Source organism: Strigops habroptila, chromosome Z (assembly GCF_004027225.2).
Source record: "Strigops habroptila isolate Jane chromosome Z, bStrHab1.2.pri, whole genome shotgun sequence".
NCBI classification, from domain to species: domain Eukaryota; kingdom Metazoa; phylum Chordata; class Aves; order Psittaciformes; family Psittacidae; genus Strigops; species Strigops habroptila.
In genome coordinates, this window is record NC_044302.2 from 61,222,044 (window position 1) to 61,240,350 (window position 18,307).

The 18,307-nt window shown below is 44.4% G+C and overlaps 1 protein-coding gene across 6 annotated transcripts in view; it reads left to right on the forward strand.

The window, feature by feature from the left end:
* The first annotated feature begins 979 nt into the window (after positions 1-979).
* The window catches only part of LOC115619928 (transducin-like enhancer protein 1), a 78,949-nt gene continuing 61,621 nt past the window's right edge, over positions 980-18,307 (forward strand). For all 6 annotated transcript variants that reach the window (XM_030512946.1, XM_030512951.1, XM_030512947.1 and 3 more), the window contains exons 1-4: positions 980-2,190; positions 2,891-2,991; positions 4,680-4,743; positions 4,837-4,881. In XM_030512946.1, coding sequence (XP_030368806.1) covers positions 2,167-2,190; positions 2,891-2,991; positions 4,680-4,743; positions 4,837-4,881 — 234 coding nt within the window. In that variant the 5' untranslated portion in view covers positions 980-2,166. The remainder of the gene's footprint in view (positions 2,191-2,890; positions 2,992-4,679; positions 4,744-4,836; positions 4,882-18,307) is intronic.

Below are 18,307 nucleotides of genomic sequence, written 5' to 3' on the forward strand. Positions count from 1 at the left end.
TTGTCATGTCGGTAGCGTCACACTCAGAGTCTGTGGGATTTGTTTGACCCTCACCAACCTCGAGTGGGTCTATAAACCACTTACAGCAGCAAAGTTCTTGACAGCTTTCCCCTGGCTGTGAGACCCCTCTTAAGCAGAAAGTCACTATCCCTCAAAGGACGACGTCCACCGTACCAGGGGGTCACGCTGACCCACACTTAGCCGGTGCGCTGGAGCGGAGCAAACAGCCGTGAGGTTCTGTCCTCCACAGCGTGTTCCCGTGCCGCCAGCAGCACCGTCAGCAGGTGCTACCGCGCGCACCGACACCGCCATACAAGCACGACGGGGAAAGGGGCCGTGACGGCCCGCCCGACCCACAGCGCGGGCTCCCGCGGTGGGGAAGCCTGGGCGCGCGTGCGGACCGGCAGCGGACGCAGCCCCGCGCTCGGTGAACACCCGCGGGCGCGGGCAGCGCAGCTTCCCCCGCCACCGGGCAGCCCGCCCATGGCCACGGGGCCCTTGGCCTGGAGGCGCAGTGACCGCGCGAGAGTCCGACGGCCTGCGGAACCGCATCCGCGGTGCAGCCAGCGCGCAGGCGCGCCGCTCGCTGCTCCCCACTAGCCCCGCCCCTCCACGCCCACCCGCCCGCGGGCCCCACGTTACTTTGATAGACAGCTCAGCCCCTCCACTCTCCTTCCCGCCGACCTTCCCCTCCTCCCCGCGGCTCCGCGCGCTCCGCGCCCTCCGATTGGCCGGCTCGCAGCGCCCCTGCCGCTCCGCCGCAAACGGCTCCTAGCGAAAGGGTGAGAGGCGGCGGGAAACACGCTCTCGCCATTGGTCCGCGGCGCCCGGGCGCATCACGGCCCCACGTTGCCTCTGGGGCTGGCGATTGGGCAGGGACAGCGGCGCTCCCCGCTCCCCCCTCCCGCGCGGAGAGGTGGGCGGTGCCGCGCGGCCGGTTAGCTGGCGGAGTGTGAAACCGCGTGCTAATGTAAGCGGCGCGGCGCGTCCCGCTCCAGTCCCGCCGCGCGCCTCCCGCGGGGCCGCCCGAGGTGCACCGACCCGTGCACGGGTGCCGGGCCCCAGCGGCTGCGGCGCTCCCGCGGCTTTCGGTCGGGGAGAACTTTGTCCCGGGCCGGCGAGGAGCGGTGGGGCAGGGCCAGGAGGAGGACGATGCTGCTGGTGATGATGATGGTGCCGCCGCGATGTGCCGCGCTCGGCGAGCTCTGGTGAGACGCGCAGCTCCCCGATGCGCGCCCGCCCAGAGGAGGCTGCACTGGTGCCGTTGCAGGAAGGAGCTTCCCATCTGAACTAGCCCCGATACGGACGCTTTTGTGTTTATTTTTTTTGTTTCGTCTTTCTTTCAGTTCTCCCCCGACGGGGCGGGCGGATTGGCTGGTTAGTCCAGCGGGCGTTTGCGTTCTGTGGTTTTTTTCGTTTCTCTTTTGTCCGAGGGACCTCTCTGCAACTAACGGAGGAGTCTCGGCTGCGTGTGTGGCTCCCTCTCCCTGCCCCCTGCGTGTCGTGCATGTGCTACTGGAGCGGCTCCGGTCGGGGCCGGCTGCGCAAAGGTCCCCCCCCCCCGCCGCCTCCCGCCTTCCTCCCTTGTTCGTCGCTCTGTGTCTTGCTGATGACCTGGCCCCTCCACCGACGCCCGGGAGCAGCGCGGCCGCCTGCGGAGGCTTTCTCTCGCCCCCACGCCTTGCGACGGTCCCGCCGCTGACACCGCGTCCTCTGGCTGGATTTCCCCCGCCTTGGTGAGGGGCAGGAGTGGGGAGTGGAGTTGCCTCCGCCCGGGCTTTCCAGCCTTACAGCTACATCTGCAACCCGAGAGCCCGGGAAGCGGAGCGGACCGTTCAGCCGGGCGGCGGTGGTTCCCCCTCGACTCGCCGGGTCCTGTCCCGTCCCGCCGCACGCAGCCACTGCGGACCGGCGGTGACCGTCTCCAGCGGGGCCCACCCGCCTCTCCCGGGCCCCTCAACCCTCCGCAGAACAACAGCAACAGAAGACGCCGCGCCCGAAGCATGTCCCCGCGGCGAGGGCACTGAACGGCGCGGCAGCGGAGGGAAGGCGGCCGGCGGGCGTCGCTACTCCTGCCGCCTCGGCGCCCCGGGCGTGAAGCCGGGGCAGGGCCGGGGGCGCGCCGCCAGAGCCGCACTGCGAGGGAGCCCCGCCGTGCCCGGAGCCATGTTCCCCCAGAGCCGGCACCCCGTAAGTACGGTCCGGGCCGCCGCTCCGCGGGGCTGGGGGTGCTGAGTTGGCCGGGGAGCGGGGCGGGGGCTGGGCGCTGCTCGCTGCCAGCGTTGCCCGCCGGTGCGCGCCCCCGGCTCCCCGCCCGATGGGGGGTCAGAGTGGCTGGGCGCCCGCTCAAGTTTGTCCCCTCCCGGGAGGAGCGGCGCATCCTGCCTGCCGGCGTGGCCGGGGAGGGGATGTCTCCCCCGACCCTCCACTTCCTCCGATCCCTTTTACTTCGCGGGCAACTTATCTGCCTTGGGAATACAGCGGGGGGTCGCCGCCGGCGCGGGCAGCATCCCCATCCCCGCCGAGCGTGGCACTCGGGCCAGGTCCGGCCGTGCCCCCGCGGCGAGGGTCGGCGGGGAGGAGCCGGCACGCCCCGCTCGCCTGTGGGCGGTGGCGGCAGGAGCGGGTGGGTTGGGGCCGGAGCGGCTCCCGGGGCGCGGCGAGCCTCGCCTCTCGCAGATGAGGGACGGGAAAGCGGGTAACAAGTGCGCGGCGCCCCGGGGCGGTGGCGGCTGGGCCGGGCTCCCTTCTCTCTCCTCGCCTCACTCTGCTTTTCCGCACCCCTGCGGCCCGGCCGCGGTGGGCAGCGCCGTTCTCCCCACTTCGCGCGGGGCGGCCGCGCCGTGTCTGAACGTGCCTCTCTCTCCCGTGCCGGCCGCCGGCGCGCCAGACTCCGCACCAGGCTGCGGGCCAGCCTTTCAAATTCACCATTCCGGAGTCGCTGGACCGCATCAAGGAGGAGTTCCAGTTCCTCCAGGCGCAGTACCACAGGTGAGGGCCGGCGGGCCGCCTCGGGCCGGGGGTTCTTGTTCGCCCCGTCCCCGGCCGTGCGCGGGGGACTGTACTGAGCGGCCGCGTCCAGGCGGTGGCGTGCGGCGTCGTGGTTGAGCCCCGCCGCGCGCCCCGGGTCCGGCTCCCGGCACTGCCGGTTCGGGCAGGGGCGGCGCGGGGCACTCGGTCCGCAGTGGCGGCGGAGGGTCCGGCGCACGCGGGGGGTGGGCAGCGGTGCCCTGAAGGGGTCTTCCCGCCGATGTGCGGCCCGGGCGGCGGCGGGAGGGTGATACTGTGGAAGCTGGAGCGGTTCGACGCACTTAAAACCCCCCTATTTGTTGCGGATCCTTACTGTGGAAGATTTTTTAAAGTATATCGAGAGAAGGCCTACGCTAGTTCTGAGGCACAGAGCACTAAGGAGGCTAATTCTCATGTTTGCTGATTTGTGTGTGGTGCTAAGATTAATAAAATGCCAACATGCGGTGGTTAAAGAGCCAAGAAGGATTGTAAAAGCACGCAAGTACTGAAGTACTAACACAGAGTTAATGTGAATATACTGGCATGTGTTTGACTGCTGTGCTGTCCTTCAGGCGTTCTTGTTGAGTTCGTACATTCTTGCTGCTGAGGTCCCTGTAGAGATTTAGGGTATTGGCTCTTGGTGTACACCAAGAGGCAAGTGCCGTTAAAGGGTATTAATTTTACTTAATTTTGTACTTAAGTGCACCAGCAAGATCTGGTTAGAAATAAAACGCTTTGCAGGTTTCTCAGGTAGAAATCGCCTGGTTTTGATTGGGCTTTCTTTTTATTGTAATGCTGTATTCTTAGTCTTATCTAAGATCGTTAACTTTTTAAAGTCATTTATTACTTTAGAAGTACAGTGTAAACGATAAACATTTGGTATTGCAACGGTAAGTGGAAAAATGCTGACTTAAACACTTAACTGTTCCCCAGGATGCTTACTAGTGTCATTAAAGAAAAAGAAAACCCCAAACAAACCCCAAACAAAAAATCCAAACCAAAACAACAGAAAAAGACCCAAAACAAGAACAGTTTGCAGAGAACAAAGGGAATGTCGAGGCATTTGCTCTCAGTGAAATTAGTCACAACCTTGTTAGTGATGAGATACGCAAGTGCCAAATTCAACTTCTTTTCATTTATGAAAACAAAAATGGAGAACAAACTTGCTATCGAATGATAGTCAGAGTTACTGATTTTCAAACTGTGGGCAAGATAAAGCTAGCTTGAGTTTACTTAACCTTAAGAATTATAGACAATACTCAATTGTAATTGTAAACGTGTGTGGTGTTACTAAATGTAACATTACAGTAATTTACTAAATGCTGTGTACAAAGAAATGCCTCTGACTACTGAGAAGTAGTACTTGGGAGAAATTCAGATCTTTTTATAGCTTGGAAGTTGTAGCACTTCATAGTAGCTCACTGTCAAAGCATAAATATTGGATATATTTGAGTTCTGGAGGCAGTTTGGGTCTCACACAGCACCCACGAAATACCTTTTAAATTTCCTGTTTAGCCTTTGTGTTTAAAGTATGAATTAAGTTTTTCTCTCTGTATGTGTGTGTTAGTTTATGATTTTTTTTAATTAGCTGTTTCTGTCAAAATACAAATAAAGTGGGTACATGTCAAAACAAATGACATGTTACATTAAAGTGTGATCTGTTTTTGTAGCCTTAAATTGGAATGTGAGAAACTGGCAAGCGAAAAGACAGAAATGCAGAGGCACTATGTGATGGTAAGTATATTTGTTTTTTCTTTATTTCAGTAAATATCTCCTAATATAGTGTAAGTCAGCATAACAAGATAACGTATGCTCCTTTATTTGCAGTATTATGAAATGTCGTATGGATTAAACATTGAAATGCACAAACAGGTAAGGTGTTTTGTTTTCTAAACCACAAAATCTGCAGTCTGTCTAGTGCATTTAAATGTAGCCATTCTGTTTATGTTCAAATGACTGTATCATGTGTCTGAATCAATAGCCGTGATTTGTAGCTGTGAGTAGTAAACCCTTGCCTACCTGTTGTCAAATGAGGTATAGATTAGGTTGAGCAACAAGGCTTTCTTGGTGTTGGTCCTGTAAGATGTTGGCAAAAATAGGAAGGTCTTATGTCTGAGGTTTCAAAATACAATTCAGTGCTTTACGCTTTTTTATTTTGTTAGTGATAGAGCCTTTGATGTGCAGAAACTGGTCTTATGTGTGTGTACCATACTTATTGACAGTTGCTCAAATCCTTGTCATTTAAAGGTATGAAAAGATTAGTGCCTTGGAAAGCTCTAGTTATGACTATGAGTTTGCAAGTTCCCATAAAATTCACACTTATGGACACTATAATGGTGAATAAAGAGAGTATTGAACTGGAACAAGACACTAAGGACCTCATAAGAGAAGAAAAGCTAAATGATTGCTCAGCCCAGAGGACCCTCAATTGAGTAGTCATTGTCTGCCAAATAAAGCATTAATGGCAGGGTGTAAGTATTCTGTAGATATGCTGACATTCACTTTTTCATCAAGATGCTGGTACAATAAGTCTTTCAGAAATCGATGGCCTCTTAAAAAAAATTATCATTAGATGAAGTTGCACAGTTGGACACATTTCAAAGTGCAACAATACAATTCTTTCTTGATGTGTATGTGCTATTTCATCTAAAACTCTTGTTTCATTAAATTAAAGAGCATGGCTGACCGGCTAGGGCACAGCGAAGAAATTGATTAGTTCAGGCTTCAGATCTTCAGTATATTCAAAGACTTTCATTAAGCAAGTGAATTGCAGAGCTGAATTTTGCTTTTGTAACTCTAGACTTTTTGATTTTTTTTTTTTGTTTGTTTGTTTTCCCTTAAAAATACTATATTTGATAAGATGGCATTGTAATTCCGTGATAACTTGCTGTCTGCAAAGCAGGGTAGGTGTTCTCTTGGTTCTTAGAAGTACACTTGTTTGAATCCAAAATGCCAGTAAAAGAAGAAATATTATGACAACCTCTTTTGTGGTTTTTTTATTATTATTTTTCTTAAAGTAATTTGCTGAATAAGTAGAGCAACTAGAGTTGTGTTTGACTTTGTTCTCTGCTGTAACTGCATTAGTCTTCTTGTGTCTTATATTTAAAAAGAACTTAAATTTTTCTGTGATATGACTTTTCCAGGCTTTGTGACTTGGAGATTTCTGTCTTGGTTTTTTGTTTTCCTTCTCTTAAGCAACTTTTTGGCGCACTGTATCCCATGAGGAAGCCAACATCATCTGTATAGGAGCCTTGTTTGGTGTGAAGTGGATGTTGTTTTCAGACCTTTGAAGAGAACGTGATTTCAGTAAATGTACTAGGAGTTAACTTTAGATGAAATCAATTAAGCCCAAAGGATTAAAGAGTGTCAGAACTGAGGTTTCCACTTTGACCTTAACATCTGTGTATTGCAGGGGTTTAATGTTCTCTATGTTTGGCAAGTATAATTACATACCCGGTAGGCAGTGATACTCTGGGAGCTTGTAAGATTTGTGACAGGGCGTTATACCTATGTGGGTTCTAGCCAGGGACAGTAGAGCACCCTTGCTCTGTGTAGGCTGCTAAGAAAAGGGTAAGCATTTGAAGGCATAGTACATTCACTGCATATGAGTCTCAAATACAATGCTTTTACATGTTAAGCAGTTCTAATTTCCAATAAATGTAGCACCTTCATGTTAAAGACTCCTGATTTAGATGCCTGCAGTGAGGATGCCAAATGGTGTTACAGTTCAGTGTGTAGGTGGTCTTAGATTACAGGAAACAAAAAACCCCCCTACCAATGACATTCTTCTGTATTTCCACTGTTAACGATAAGTTCTGAGGAGGCTTTTGGCAGATAGTAATCATAATTCTTATTAAAACTGGTGACGTCTAGCCCCAAGGGTGTAGCCAGGCTCAAATTGATGCTTTTTGCTGGCTGATCACCAGCACGGCCTAAGTGCTCATTATGTTGTAGAGAGGGCCTTTGGAGCTCTCATTACGTTTGACAGGAATTCTCTCTAGGGGGAAACTGGGCATTAGCTAGACTCCTGACAGGCTGAAATTATTCCTGCTTTATGGCTTATAACCAAATGCTAGCAAGGCATCATCAAGGGACACGAAAAATTGTCATTTCTGACAACATCTTTGTTACTGAAAAACGCAGTGATGGGGAAACTTTCCACTGAGCAAGCTTCAACATTTTTTTAAGGCCTGCCTGCTATGTGGATGCTGCACTCAGTCTGTGTGAAGCCCTTCAGAATGCTTGGGCTGCTGATTGAAAACAAAAAAATTAGACTGCAGCAGTGTTTCCTTATGCAGTGTGGTGTGCACATAATTGTTAAGGTAGAGTCACTTCAATAAAATGAAGTAGTTGCAGTTTGCCTGCATATGAAGGGGTTGACTTGTACTGATACAGTTGCATCAACCATTCCCTCTTCATTTAATTTGGTAATCATTTTAATAAAACAAAGTTACTTGGGACTTAAATGTCGTTACAAACAGACTTAAATTGAGATGAACTTCCCATACATACTGCAGAGCTTTCTACTTCAATAGGTTGCATTTGCGTCCAGAAATGGCCATGGTAAGGCTTCCTTCACAACTTTAGCTTTGTACCTTAGCAGTGTTTAAGTGCTTAACTGCGTGCTTAAATTGAGGTACTGCTCCTGCATTTTGGCTTGCTGGCTGAACAGTAGTCAGGAAATAATGTTTTTCGTGTATTTGTGGCTAGTTTGTGGTGGTGGATTTTTGTGTGTGTGTGTGTGGGTGTTTTTTTTTTTTTTTCCCTCTTTATTTCTCTGAGGTCGTTTTTTTGTGTGTTTGGTTGGTTTTTTTTTTTTTGGGTTTTCTTTTTTTTGAGAATTTCGAGGGTTAACTGTTAAGAGGATACTGTGTGTGGATTCTTCTACTGTTTACAGATAATTTATTTTAAGATGAATGGTTACTAAGTTTTGCACACCTGAAATAGAAACAAGCACCTGAGGATTCTTTTAGGATAGATGCAAATGTTGTTTTCATATGTGTCAAGAAGACAGAATGAGTTAAGGATATATTACGTGATCTTAAGTTTCTCTTCTGTGCTACACTGTCCAAGTCAGATTTTCTCCACTGTGACATCTGTGGCTGGCAAAACAGATGCATCAGCTGCTAGTGCCAAGATGTGGAGTTGGTTGGATGTTAAAAATCACACCGTACTTAAAGGGTTGCTGCCCTTGGCTATTCGGGGCAGCGCCTCTTTATTTTCACCGGCTCTGTCTGTCATCTTATGTCATAAGTCAGAAGATAAGGCTTCCTGTGCATTCAATGCCTTGATTGTTTAGGTGCAAGATTAGCTTTTGTTCAGTGGCAGGCAGCCAAAGAAAGAAAAATTCATCACCGCTGAACCAACTGACAGACTATATAAACTACTACACTATGTGGGTTTCTGCTATCCCTGTGGTGACAGCTAGGTTTCCTTCTGTTTGGGTGGGTTATTGTGATCTCTGTGACCTGCCTGAAGGCAGATATGTCATTCAGTACCTTGCCTCTTGTAGAAGAGTATACAAACTCCAAAACTGCATTATGTTAACCAGTTGTACAAGAGTTAAAAGTCTGGTTTAGCCTGGACTGTTTTGTGGAATAATTGCTAGTGTTTTACAGCAAAGGATAGAACATTCTACTGATATCCCATTCGAACATCATGATGTTTTTCAGGAGTGGGTTAAATAGGAGGCATTTAAGGAGCTTAGTTACCTCTCTACAGCTCCTGAGTAGGATGGCTGTGCTGTTGAAAGGGGCTTAAAGATAATTTTTTTCTTCCTACTTGCATCTTAATTATTGGAATGAAAGATTCCATGAATTGTTAAGGTTTTGGTGGTGTTCAGTGAGTGTTTCAAGAACATTTTGCAGTTGGCACTGCCACATAAGACATGCAAAACCTGTTTTTATTTAAAAGAGGAAATGATAAGGTTGATTAGGACATAATATTTTTCACTCAAAAAATTGTACATATTATACAAATACTTGGTTTCTAAATGAGTACAGTTGTATCAGCAGTGCAGCCTATTTCTACCACAACTAGAGTTGCCAGTTTGAATGTGGAGAAAAAACTAATGACCTCAACTTCTGAACCACATTTCAAGCTTGATGCCAGTGTTACTGTGAAGGAATTATCCGACAGATTCAGGGCACTGAATCTGATGAAATACATCTCTGTGGCTTTTAGATAACCAAATTGTCAGATACCATCTCCTATGTCAGCTCCATATACAACTTAATCTGAAAGTAGGTCACAGTGTAAAAACTGTACTTATGTTAAACACGGCCTCATTATCTCTCATTTTAGACTTGGTCTCCCAGATTTTGGGTTCCTCGTAGAACCATGGAGGGAGAGATGAAATGTGTTCCTCCAAAATTCCTCCTTCCTTGCATTGCTGGAATGTACATTGCCAAATGTCTGATGATGTACTTTATGTATTGGTTCAAGTGGGGGAAAAAAAAAAAAAGCCCTGATTTTTTTTTTTTGGGGTAGAGAGAGGAGTAAGAGGGAAGATATTTTGTGAATGTACAGTAATCTGTCAGAACAGATTCCAGGGGAAAAGCTTAATCCTTTTCCTCCTGCTGGTTGTTATACCAAATCAAGCTATGCATTTGATTTGCCTTTTCTCCCACCCTACTCCAGCACTAAAGTGTTTGTAGCAAAGCAATAAAATGGCGTTGTGTCTCCTGTGCAAAATGAAAGATAGGGTCTTGTAGGTTTGATAGTAGGTCACCATTGCCATACAGTAAAAGCCTTTAAAAACAACTTAAGGTTAACTGGCGCTTATCAAAAGACTGCACAGTACTATTATTTTAAAAAAGATAACAGCTTTGAATAGAACTAGTGAGGTTATCTTTCCATTTGAGGTAAGATTTAGGGAAATCTAATGGCAATTATGTCAAACTACTATTTTTGTCTTTTGCATCACACTTCTTAGTTGGGGTCTGAATGTAGTTATTTGAGCAATAGTAGTTTCTTATGTAGTTCCTTTCAGAAAGGGGAAAAACAACAGCTGACAGGGAGAAGTCCCCATTTTCTAGCATGCGTTTGTCGAAACAGATAGTTTAGCAGATTAGTCCTTAGGATTACTTGTAGGCCATGGCTTTTAAAGTGCTTGCAAGTTGGTCCCATGTTTAGCCAACCTTTTGCAAGTATGAAGTTTCCATCTTAAGTATTTTGTGGAGGTAATGCTGTGTGACATTTCCTGGGCAACACTTTCCAGTGTTCGATCCACCCTCATAGGGAAGAATTTTTTCTTTCCCTAACTATGACTTTGCCTTTCTGTACTGGTGACCATTGCATGCCTTTTATTGTCTTGCTGTGCACCTCTCAGAAGAGTCTGGCTTAGTCTTCTCCATAATCATCTCTTTGTCAGCAATCAAATTGCCTCTCCCATTAATCCTCTTTTTGAAACTGAACAAATCTAACTTCTTCCTGGTACTTTGCATGCTCTGATTGCCTGATCATCGTACTGATGCCACTTAGTGACTTGCTTCAGTTTGACAGCGTCTTCCTTCTTGCCAAACAAGGGAAACACTTTAAAATTTTAATCAGCTAGCTGCTTGCAGTCATACTATTGCATTCTAATGTGGGGTGTAGCCTTCACCAACATGAGGGTAAGGGGCTGATGCGTATTCAACAACCAGGACACCTCTGCCCTCTTCTACATAACTGCTTTATAGTGTGTTTCCACGCTGGCTGTGCTGTGGTGGAGAAGAGGTGGCCCCAGGTGTAGGGCAAAAAATCAACCTTTCTTTGCTTTGAACTTTGTTTGATGGCCCCCTAGTTCTCAGAATAGACAACTCATTGATGCCTACCTGCTTTTTTCAATGAACTCAAAGTTTTGTATCTGTGTTGTAACCCATCTGTGTTGACTCCTTTTCAGGTTGGGCAGTCCCAGCCTACGCAGTTGTGTAGCGTTCTTTGATCATCTTCCTTGCTTTTCCCTCAACCTTTCTGATTTTTAACTTAGCCTGTTGAAATGAGAGGATTAGAACTACATGCAGTTCTCAAGGTGCAGATGAACCAAAGATTTATATTATCACATAATTCTGTTTTCTGTATGTTCTTCCTTTCTCTTCCCCCCCCCTTTTTTTTGTTTTGTTTCCCCCCTCGTTTTAATCTTTAAATTTGCCAACATTTTATTTCTCTTTAGACTGCCATGAAATGCTGAACTGCTGGGGTAAACTTTCACATATGAGTTCTGGCTCATGAAGGATGATTGTAATCCCAGGAGCCACCATTTCACATTGAGGCTAGGGATGGCTACTCCCATTGTGTGTAAATTTTGTTTGTATAAAATTATTTTCATTGCCTACTTAGACTTCAGCCATTGTTTTTACTTCGAATGAGTTATCTTATGGAGCAAGCTTTCTTACTTACTCCTGGCTGCGTCTTCCAACTCACTGCTGAACATACTCATTAAATGGATTGCAGTAAAGGCCCCAGTGAAATTCCACTGGTGACCTGTTGATGGTATAGTGAGGGAGATGACTGAAGAGTAGATTAGAGCTTGCTGAAATTGTTCGAATTGAAAGAAGACCTAGTGATGCACCTTTTTTGGTGTTAAAAAAACTGACCTGTTGCTGTTTAAAGATTCATATAAATGAAACAATGTTGAATTCTCTCAGACCGTAATCACAGTATGTTTAAGTGAAATTGGAATACGAACAGGTTTATAGCATTGTTTTGTAGGGTAGTAGTGGTATTTTAACCTAGTAAGTGTTGAGTATTATTTTAGTTGTTAGCAAGCTTAGTTGTTACAAAGCATCCTTTCTAGTATGGGGAATCCATTTCGTAGGTTTCACTGAACTTTTGTAATGACAGTACTATTCAGTGGGTAACAATGAATTGCACAGTGTTTGAGAATGGTCGAATCACTAATTGAGGGTTAGCCGAGTAGCACCCACCTTTTCTTTATGTTCTTCAGATGTGTGAACAAATCAGCACAGTTCTTCGAGGTGTGTTGGGTAAGCTTTGTGTCAGGGCTGCCTATCTGAAAATATTTCCTACTTGGGTGATCCAAAGAGCTAACAATGTGGTAACAAAACAGAAACTGAGGTTAACTTGCTTTTTGATGTAGGGGTTTTTGGTGAGTGATTTTTAAATTTTTTTGTTTGTTTGTTTGTTGTTGTTTCATTTAGTTTTTGGTTGGGTTTTTTTTTTTTCTTTCTTTCCCTCTCCCCAGGCAGTATGGATGTTCTTTTTTTCTGTTCAGTCTTTTCTTATTCCTCTTGAAGCCTTTTGATGTTTGTGTAAACAGTTGGTCAAAGCAACTCACTTGTAAGGTGACCAGTCAGTGTATTGACAAGAACAGACAGAATAGAAAACTGCATTAGGAGGCAAGCCGTTGGGATTTGCAGTAAATATATTACAGAACACAAGTGAATTGCCGATACTGCTTGTTTAGCAGTTTGCAAGGGCAATGGTAGTATGGATTTTTGAATTAGAAGGGAAGGACTGTTCTTTCTCTGAGCTGGAACATCTAGTTGATGGCTGAGGATAAAATTGATTTAGAGAACAAAGTACTGCTGCCTCTATTTGTGCCATTTTGAAGGCTTCTATGGATTAGCAAGCAAAACCAAAAAGATAGCTTTCAGTTTTGGAGAAGGGGAGCAAGAACTGGTATGCTTTTCAGCTGCATCTTGATTAGGTGTTAAGTCTATGAGGAAACCTGTGTTTCTTAGGTCAAGAAAAGGAAAGGACATTTGGGTGGGGTTTATGATCTGTGGAAATCTGCCTGTTTGTGAAATTGTTTTTAAGTCTTCTAACCCCCCTGAATTGCTGTGCTCTACGCTTCATGGTATGAGGATTTCAACTTTTTTAAAGGTAAAACTTTGAATTAAATCCCTGGGGGGAGGGAATGAAAATCCCACGATTTCTTGGGGAAAAATTACTAATAGATCATTCTTTTGCAGTATTGCCACAACAGTTCTCATTCATATTTTTTTTTTTTGCTTTAACACCCTGCCCCCCAAAAAATCCCCAAAACCCAACAAAACCAGACCACAAAACCAAAACAAACCTTAAATGTTTATTGCTGTTTTTCATGTGTGAGTTTGGGGGTAAAGTCAATCTATATTTCTATTTTTTTGAATTGGTTGTAAGGTTTCCAGCTGTTACTTTGCAGACAGCTAGCTGTCTGTGGCCTCAAATGATGGACATAAATTGCCAGTTAAGCAAACACAGAATCTTCAATTAACAAGACCAATGGGAAGCTCTTAGTTTTTTTTCTTTAAACTGAAATATGAACTGTAAATCATAGCACTAAAAGGACCTAGTGCCTCGCTGTGTCCCAGCAAATTGGCTATAGCAATGTCATTGCTAATAGGGTGCTTGTCCTATCTGTTAGCGAAGACTTAACAGTAGTGGTGACTTGCAAGCTCTCAAGGTAGCAGGATGCTTTTATGTCCTTGCTGTTGAAGTGCTGCTTCAGTTACAACTTCAGTCTGCTCTTTACTATTCATTTTCTTCACCCTGGGTAGGGAGAGCAGATCCCTTCCAGAGCCTTCCAGAACCGTTTTGTGTACTTGTGCAGTCTAATGTTCGTTCTCTGAATGTTGTTGCCCAGCTGAAGTACAGTGCCTGAAATAAGTGCAGTACTCCAGGGGAGGAAATGCCGTGCTGAGTAACGTAGAAAGCTTACTTAGCGTATGGCTTACTGTGGCGGCAGCCTTTTTTGCCACAGCATGCTTTTGACTTATGTTCAGCTTCAGATCCGCTGTGACCAAGAGATTCCTTCCTGGCCTATTATTTCCTTTTCCTTTATGTTCCTGTCTAGGCATACTATGGTCCTTTATCCCCATTTATCCCTATCCCTCTTTCTCCTTTGTAGTCCATTTTTCCATTCACTACAAAGTGAGTTCTGAAGCTATTCTCTAGCATATTCTGTCTTTCTCAGCTTGAAGCTCTGCAAATGAAGGATTAGGGCAAATAAGGAGATCTTTCCTCTTGTTAGTGAGAAATACTGAAAAATACTGGACCTATCATGCATGCAGATCTTCTTAATTTGCGAAAGAGAAGAATGTATTCATACATGGGTTAATTATCAAACAGTTTTGTACTTGTTCCCATGAAATAAAATTTTAGCTGTGCTGTTTGTGTTGCTCCTAGTAGTGCTACCAGTGTCATTCTTAGTGAAGATGTTAACATCATCTGCCTCTCTTTGCCATAATTTTTGGAAATTGCATAATTATGATGTTGTTTAGTTCTGAAAATACTTCTGAGTTGAGATTTATATCTCTGTTTCACAGAGATATTTATGGATACGAGGCTTTTCAGTGCCCCAAACTTAAGGAATAGTAATTAAGCTGGAGTGTCTTTTCTCCTTCATTTGATGTTTTCTGTCTGATAGGTGCTGCCATTTCATAGTTTTGTATCCACTTGACATTGGCAGGTTCTGCAAGGTGTCCACAGTCTTCTCTAATGTGCTCTTTTTATTTCATCAGGCCTAGTCAATTTGAAGACTCCGTTTTACTTGGAACTCTCTGATCTATTGCTTTTCTGCTTTAGCTGCAGTGTTGACCTTACATAACTATCAATTTGTATTAATTATGTGCTTGGTGGTAGTTCTTTTATAAATTATGTGCTTGGTGGTAGTTCTTTTATAAATTATGTGCTTGGTGGTAGTTCTTTTATAGTTAAGATGGATGCAAAAATGTATAGACTTTCTGACCATCTCAGTGTCCCTTGATTGTATCTTTCCTTTTCGAATTGAAGGGATTGAACCTCTTCTTTTTTGTTCTCCTCCAACTATTCCAACCTGTAGAGCAGTAGCTTCACTTCATCTGTCACTTACTAGTGGCACAGTTACAAAAATATGTGCTTGTGTGTGTGTGCTCATACTGCCTCACCTGACCTAGTTTACACTTCCTGCACACTTTCCTGTATGTCAGTTAAGAATTTGGGATTTAGTCTCTTGGCACAATTCCTTCCTTTTTCCCTCTGTCCCTTCTTCTTCCATTCTCAGATGTATTAACTCTCATCCATGTCCTTAGTATTATTCCATAAAGAAAATGTCATCTCTCCTTAATACCATTTTATCTACCTCCTCAGTAATGGGTCTTACAAAGCTGATCTTACCAGTTGGCATTTGCTTTCCTGAAGTCTTGCTGGCTTTTTCATTCTTTGTTCTTGACCAGATAATTATAAACTCTGCAGTGATTGTCGGTTTTTATCGAATTAGTCACTGTTTGGACACTTTCGGTCAGTTCTTCTCTTAGAATGTAATCTTGATACTATAATTACTATTTTTTTTTCTATTCTTTGTGCAACAGAATATATATAAAAACAAATAAAATGGCGAAGAAACTTACTGACATGCTCCTGAAGTTTTGCTTGAAAGATTTTCAAACCTTTTTCCCACACAGTGAAAATTTCTGTTATTTTCACATTCCTTCCAAATCCTATGTGGCAGATAATTCTGCTAGTTGCTGGCAAAAGAGTTGTCAATCCTCTTAGCTTGTTACTCATTAGTGAGTCACCTGAAGGCACCTGAAGCATTGATATGAACACCGTTTTAAGGCCTTAAATTGGTTCTCTGATGTGATGGATTTTTGAAACTGAGCTATGGATATACTAAGTATTGTGAAATGGTGAAATTACATTTAAGATACAGAAGTGCATGTGACTTTATTGGTAAGTTTAATTTGGTAGTTATTCCTAAAGTCCTGGTGAATGTAGCATGTTTGATTCCCCTCCCTTTTCTTCCCCCCTGTGTTTCAGGTCTTTGTATTAATGTGCTCCCCCCCCCCCCAGTGGCATGCTTACTATTGTCAAATCCAGATTCCCCTGCTATTATAGTCTTACTTGAATGTTGATAAGGACTGAATCCTGACTGGGAGTTTCGTTATTGACATTATATGTTTTGGTTTGAGGAACTTTCTAAAAATTAAAGCATTAACTGTGTGATTCTAGGCACATCTCCAGCTATACAAGAGCTCTGACTTTGTATTGCCATCCCAGTGAAGTAGTTTGGTGCTGCAAGAATATATGCAGAAGTTTGGATGTGGCTTGTGTGAGAGAGAGCAAAATAGGACGTAGCTTTAAAATCATATCCTGAACTAAATGAAAAGCCAAAAGGGCGCTTTTCTGATAGGGGTGTAGCAATTAATTTTTTTATGCCTCCTTCCTTTTTCTCTTCTCTTTGTCTCCTCCTTGTTCTTGTGTAATGTAGTGTTGCTCAGTTGCCCAGAGTAAATTAAGTTCTTAATGTCCTTGAGGGTAATTATGCCAAGTATGGTGGATAATTTTGAAGACCATGCTGCTTCTAGTCACCATGAGAGTGCAGTCTTGTAGCAAGAGGGGAGCTCTTGCAATAGCTTGTTTTTCCTCACAAACCCTCTGCTCCTTGCTTGGTTCCCATGGTACTTTGGTCTGCTCTGCTACCTGATGGGTGCCTCCTGTAAGCCTGCTTAACTTACTGAAGTGATGGTCCACTAAGCTGGCCCTTTCCCTCCTCGTATAGTAATGTTTTCTGCCTGACTAGTTAGTTGAGATGTTGGACAAGTCCAAATGTCTCCAGCATGTTTTGAAGAAAGTGTGCCTCTGGAAGCAAAGGTGGCAAGACCTCTTCTGGATTGGAGTCAGCCTCTGAGTCCCTCAGTATCTCATGGTATCTAAATAAAAGTGGGAACTGTGTGTGCTGGAAAACAATTAGAAATAAAGCTGTGTGCTTACTTCAAAGATTTAAATACTTCTTTGTGTATTGAAGGTTAGCTTAGGCATGGACACTAAGCTGTGGAACTAAAATTTGGATAAACGCACCTTTTGTAGTTGTGAATGCTTGAACAAGATGGGCTGAAGTTGGATTAAAGGAGAAATGTGGTGACTGTCCTGTTTAGCCAAGTTTAAGAGTCTTGGCATAGTGGGGATGTGTGAAAGGAGCACTTTAACATCCTGACAACAGCTTCTTTGTTGCCAGTTGGCTTGGGTTCAGCAGGATTTTCAGCTGCAAATGGGATGGGCAGTTTTGTACAGTGGTTCATTGAGAGCTGTGCAGCAGCCTTTCTCTATTATTATAGAAAGCATTGAAATTAGACATCTGAAATATATCCAGTCACTTCACTTTACAGTTGAATGAGGTCCAAACCTGTAGTAGATATTTGGCAAGTGTATCTGTTGACTTGTGCATCAAAAGTAGCTTATGTTTAAATTAACATGACCTTTCTGTAATTTAAATTGACATGTAAGGATTCAGATAAATGTACTTTTAAGTACTGAATTAAAAAAAAACCCAACTGATTTCACCTTGGAAACTATCTAGTATTCTGTGGCTTTATCATTTTGAGTTTTTATTCTGTTAATATTTCTGTTACTTCTCCCCACTTCCACTTGCAATATGGAGGTGTTTTGGGTTTTTTTCATAGCTAAAGATTTTTTATGCCAGTGTTTTGGAGTTTTAATATCATCATCTTGTGGGCAGCTGATCTCGCAATTAAAATGTGTACTACACATGTGGGGCAAAGGAAAAGCTGTATTCGTTAATGATACTTTATATTAAACTGACAGCGTACGCCCAAAATACAGAGATTGTTCCTGTCGCTGAAATGAATACTATTCATTGCCGCTTGTCAGATTGAATTTAAAGTATCTGTTGAGAATAAACCTTCCCACCCCTTTCTGTTGGTGAGAATATTAGTAATAACAGTGTTTATAATTTAAAATAGAGTTTGAAGGCCAACTTCCACAGTTTGTCGCAGGGTGGTTAATACGGCGGTAAAGGGGAGATGAATGTGGCTACTTGTGCGAGTCTATTGCTCAGGAGGCCTGTAAATTTGATTGGCTGCTGCAGTTCTAGCAGAATCATTCGATTTGAGAGCAATAGAAAGATAAGATATCCAATTACCCAAATGATTTGCAGGGTTAGCCAACGTTGTCATGGAGATGTGAGTTGGAACAAATTAAATTTTAAGCAATAAAATAATCTTAAAGCACGTCTGGGAACAAGAAAATTTGTCAGTGGCACTTACCTGAATTGAATCTTAGCTTGACACGCAGTTGTTTGACATTGATATACTATGGGGGGGCCTAAACTTTTAAATGCTGTGTTGCATTTATTTATTTTTTTTCCACTTCAGCCGTTGCCAAAATAGATTGTAGTGTATTCGTTTTAAGTAAAAGGGCATTAATAATATATGCATATCTCTGTGCTCAACGTGGATTCAACTCATGAACAGGAAAGTTCACAGAATGCTAGCCTTAATCTTTTGAGGCTTTCGAATATTTAAGTTTTGAGGTTTAATTAAACCTCCAACATCCCCTCACTCCCCCCCAGTTCTTAGTAACAAATTTTTGGAAATGC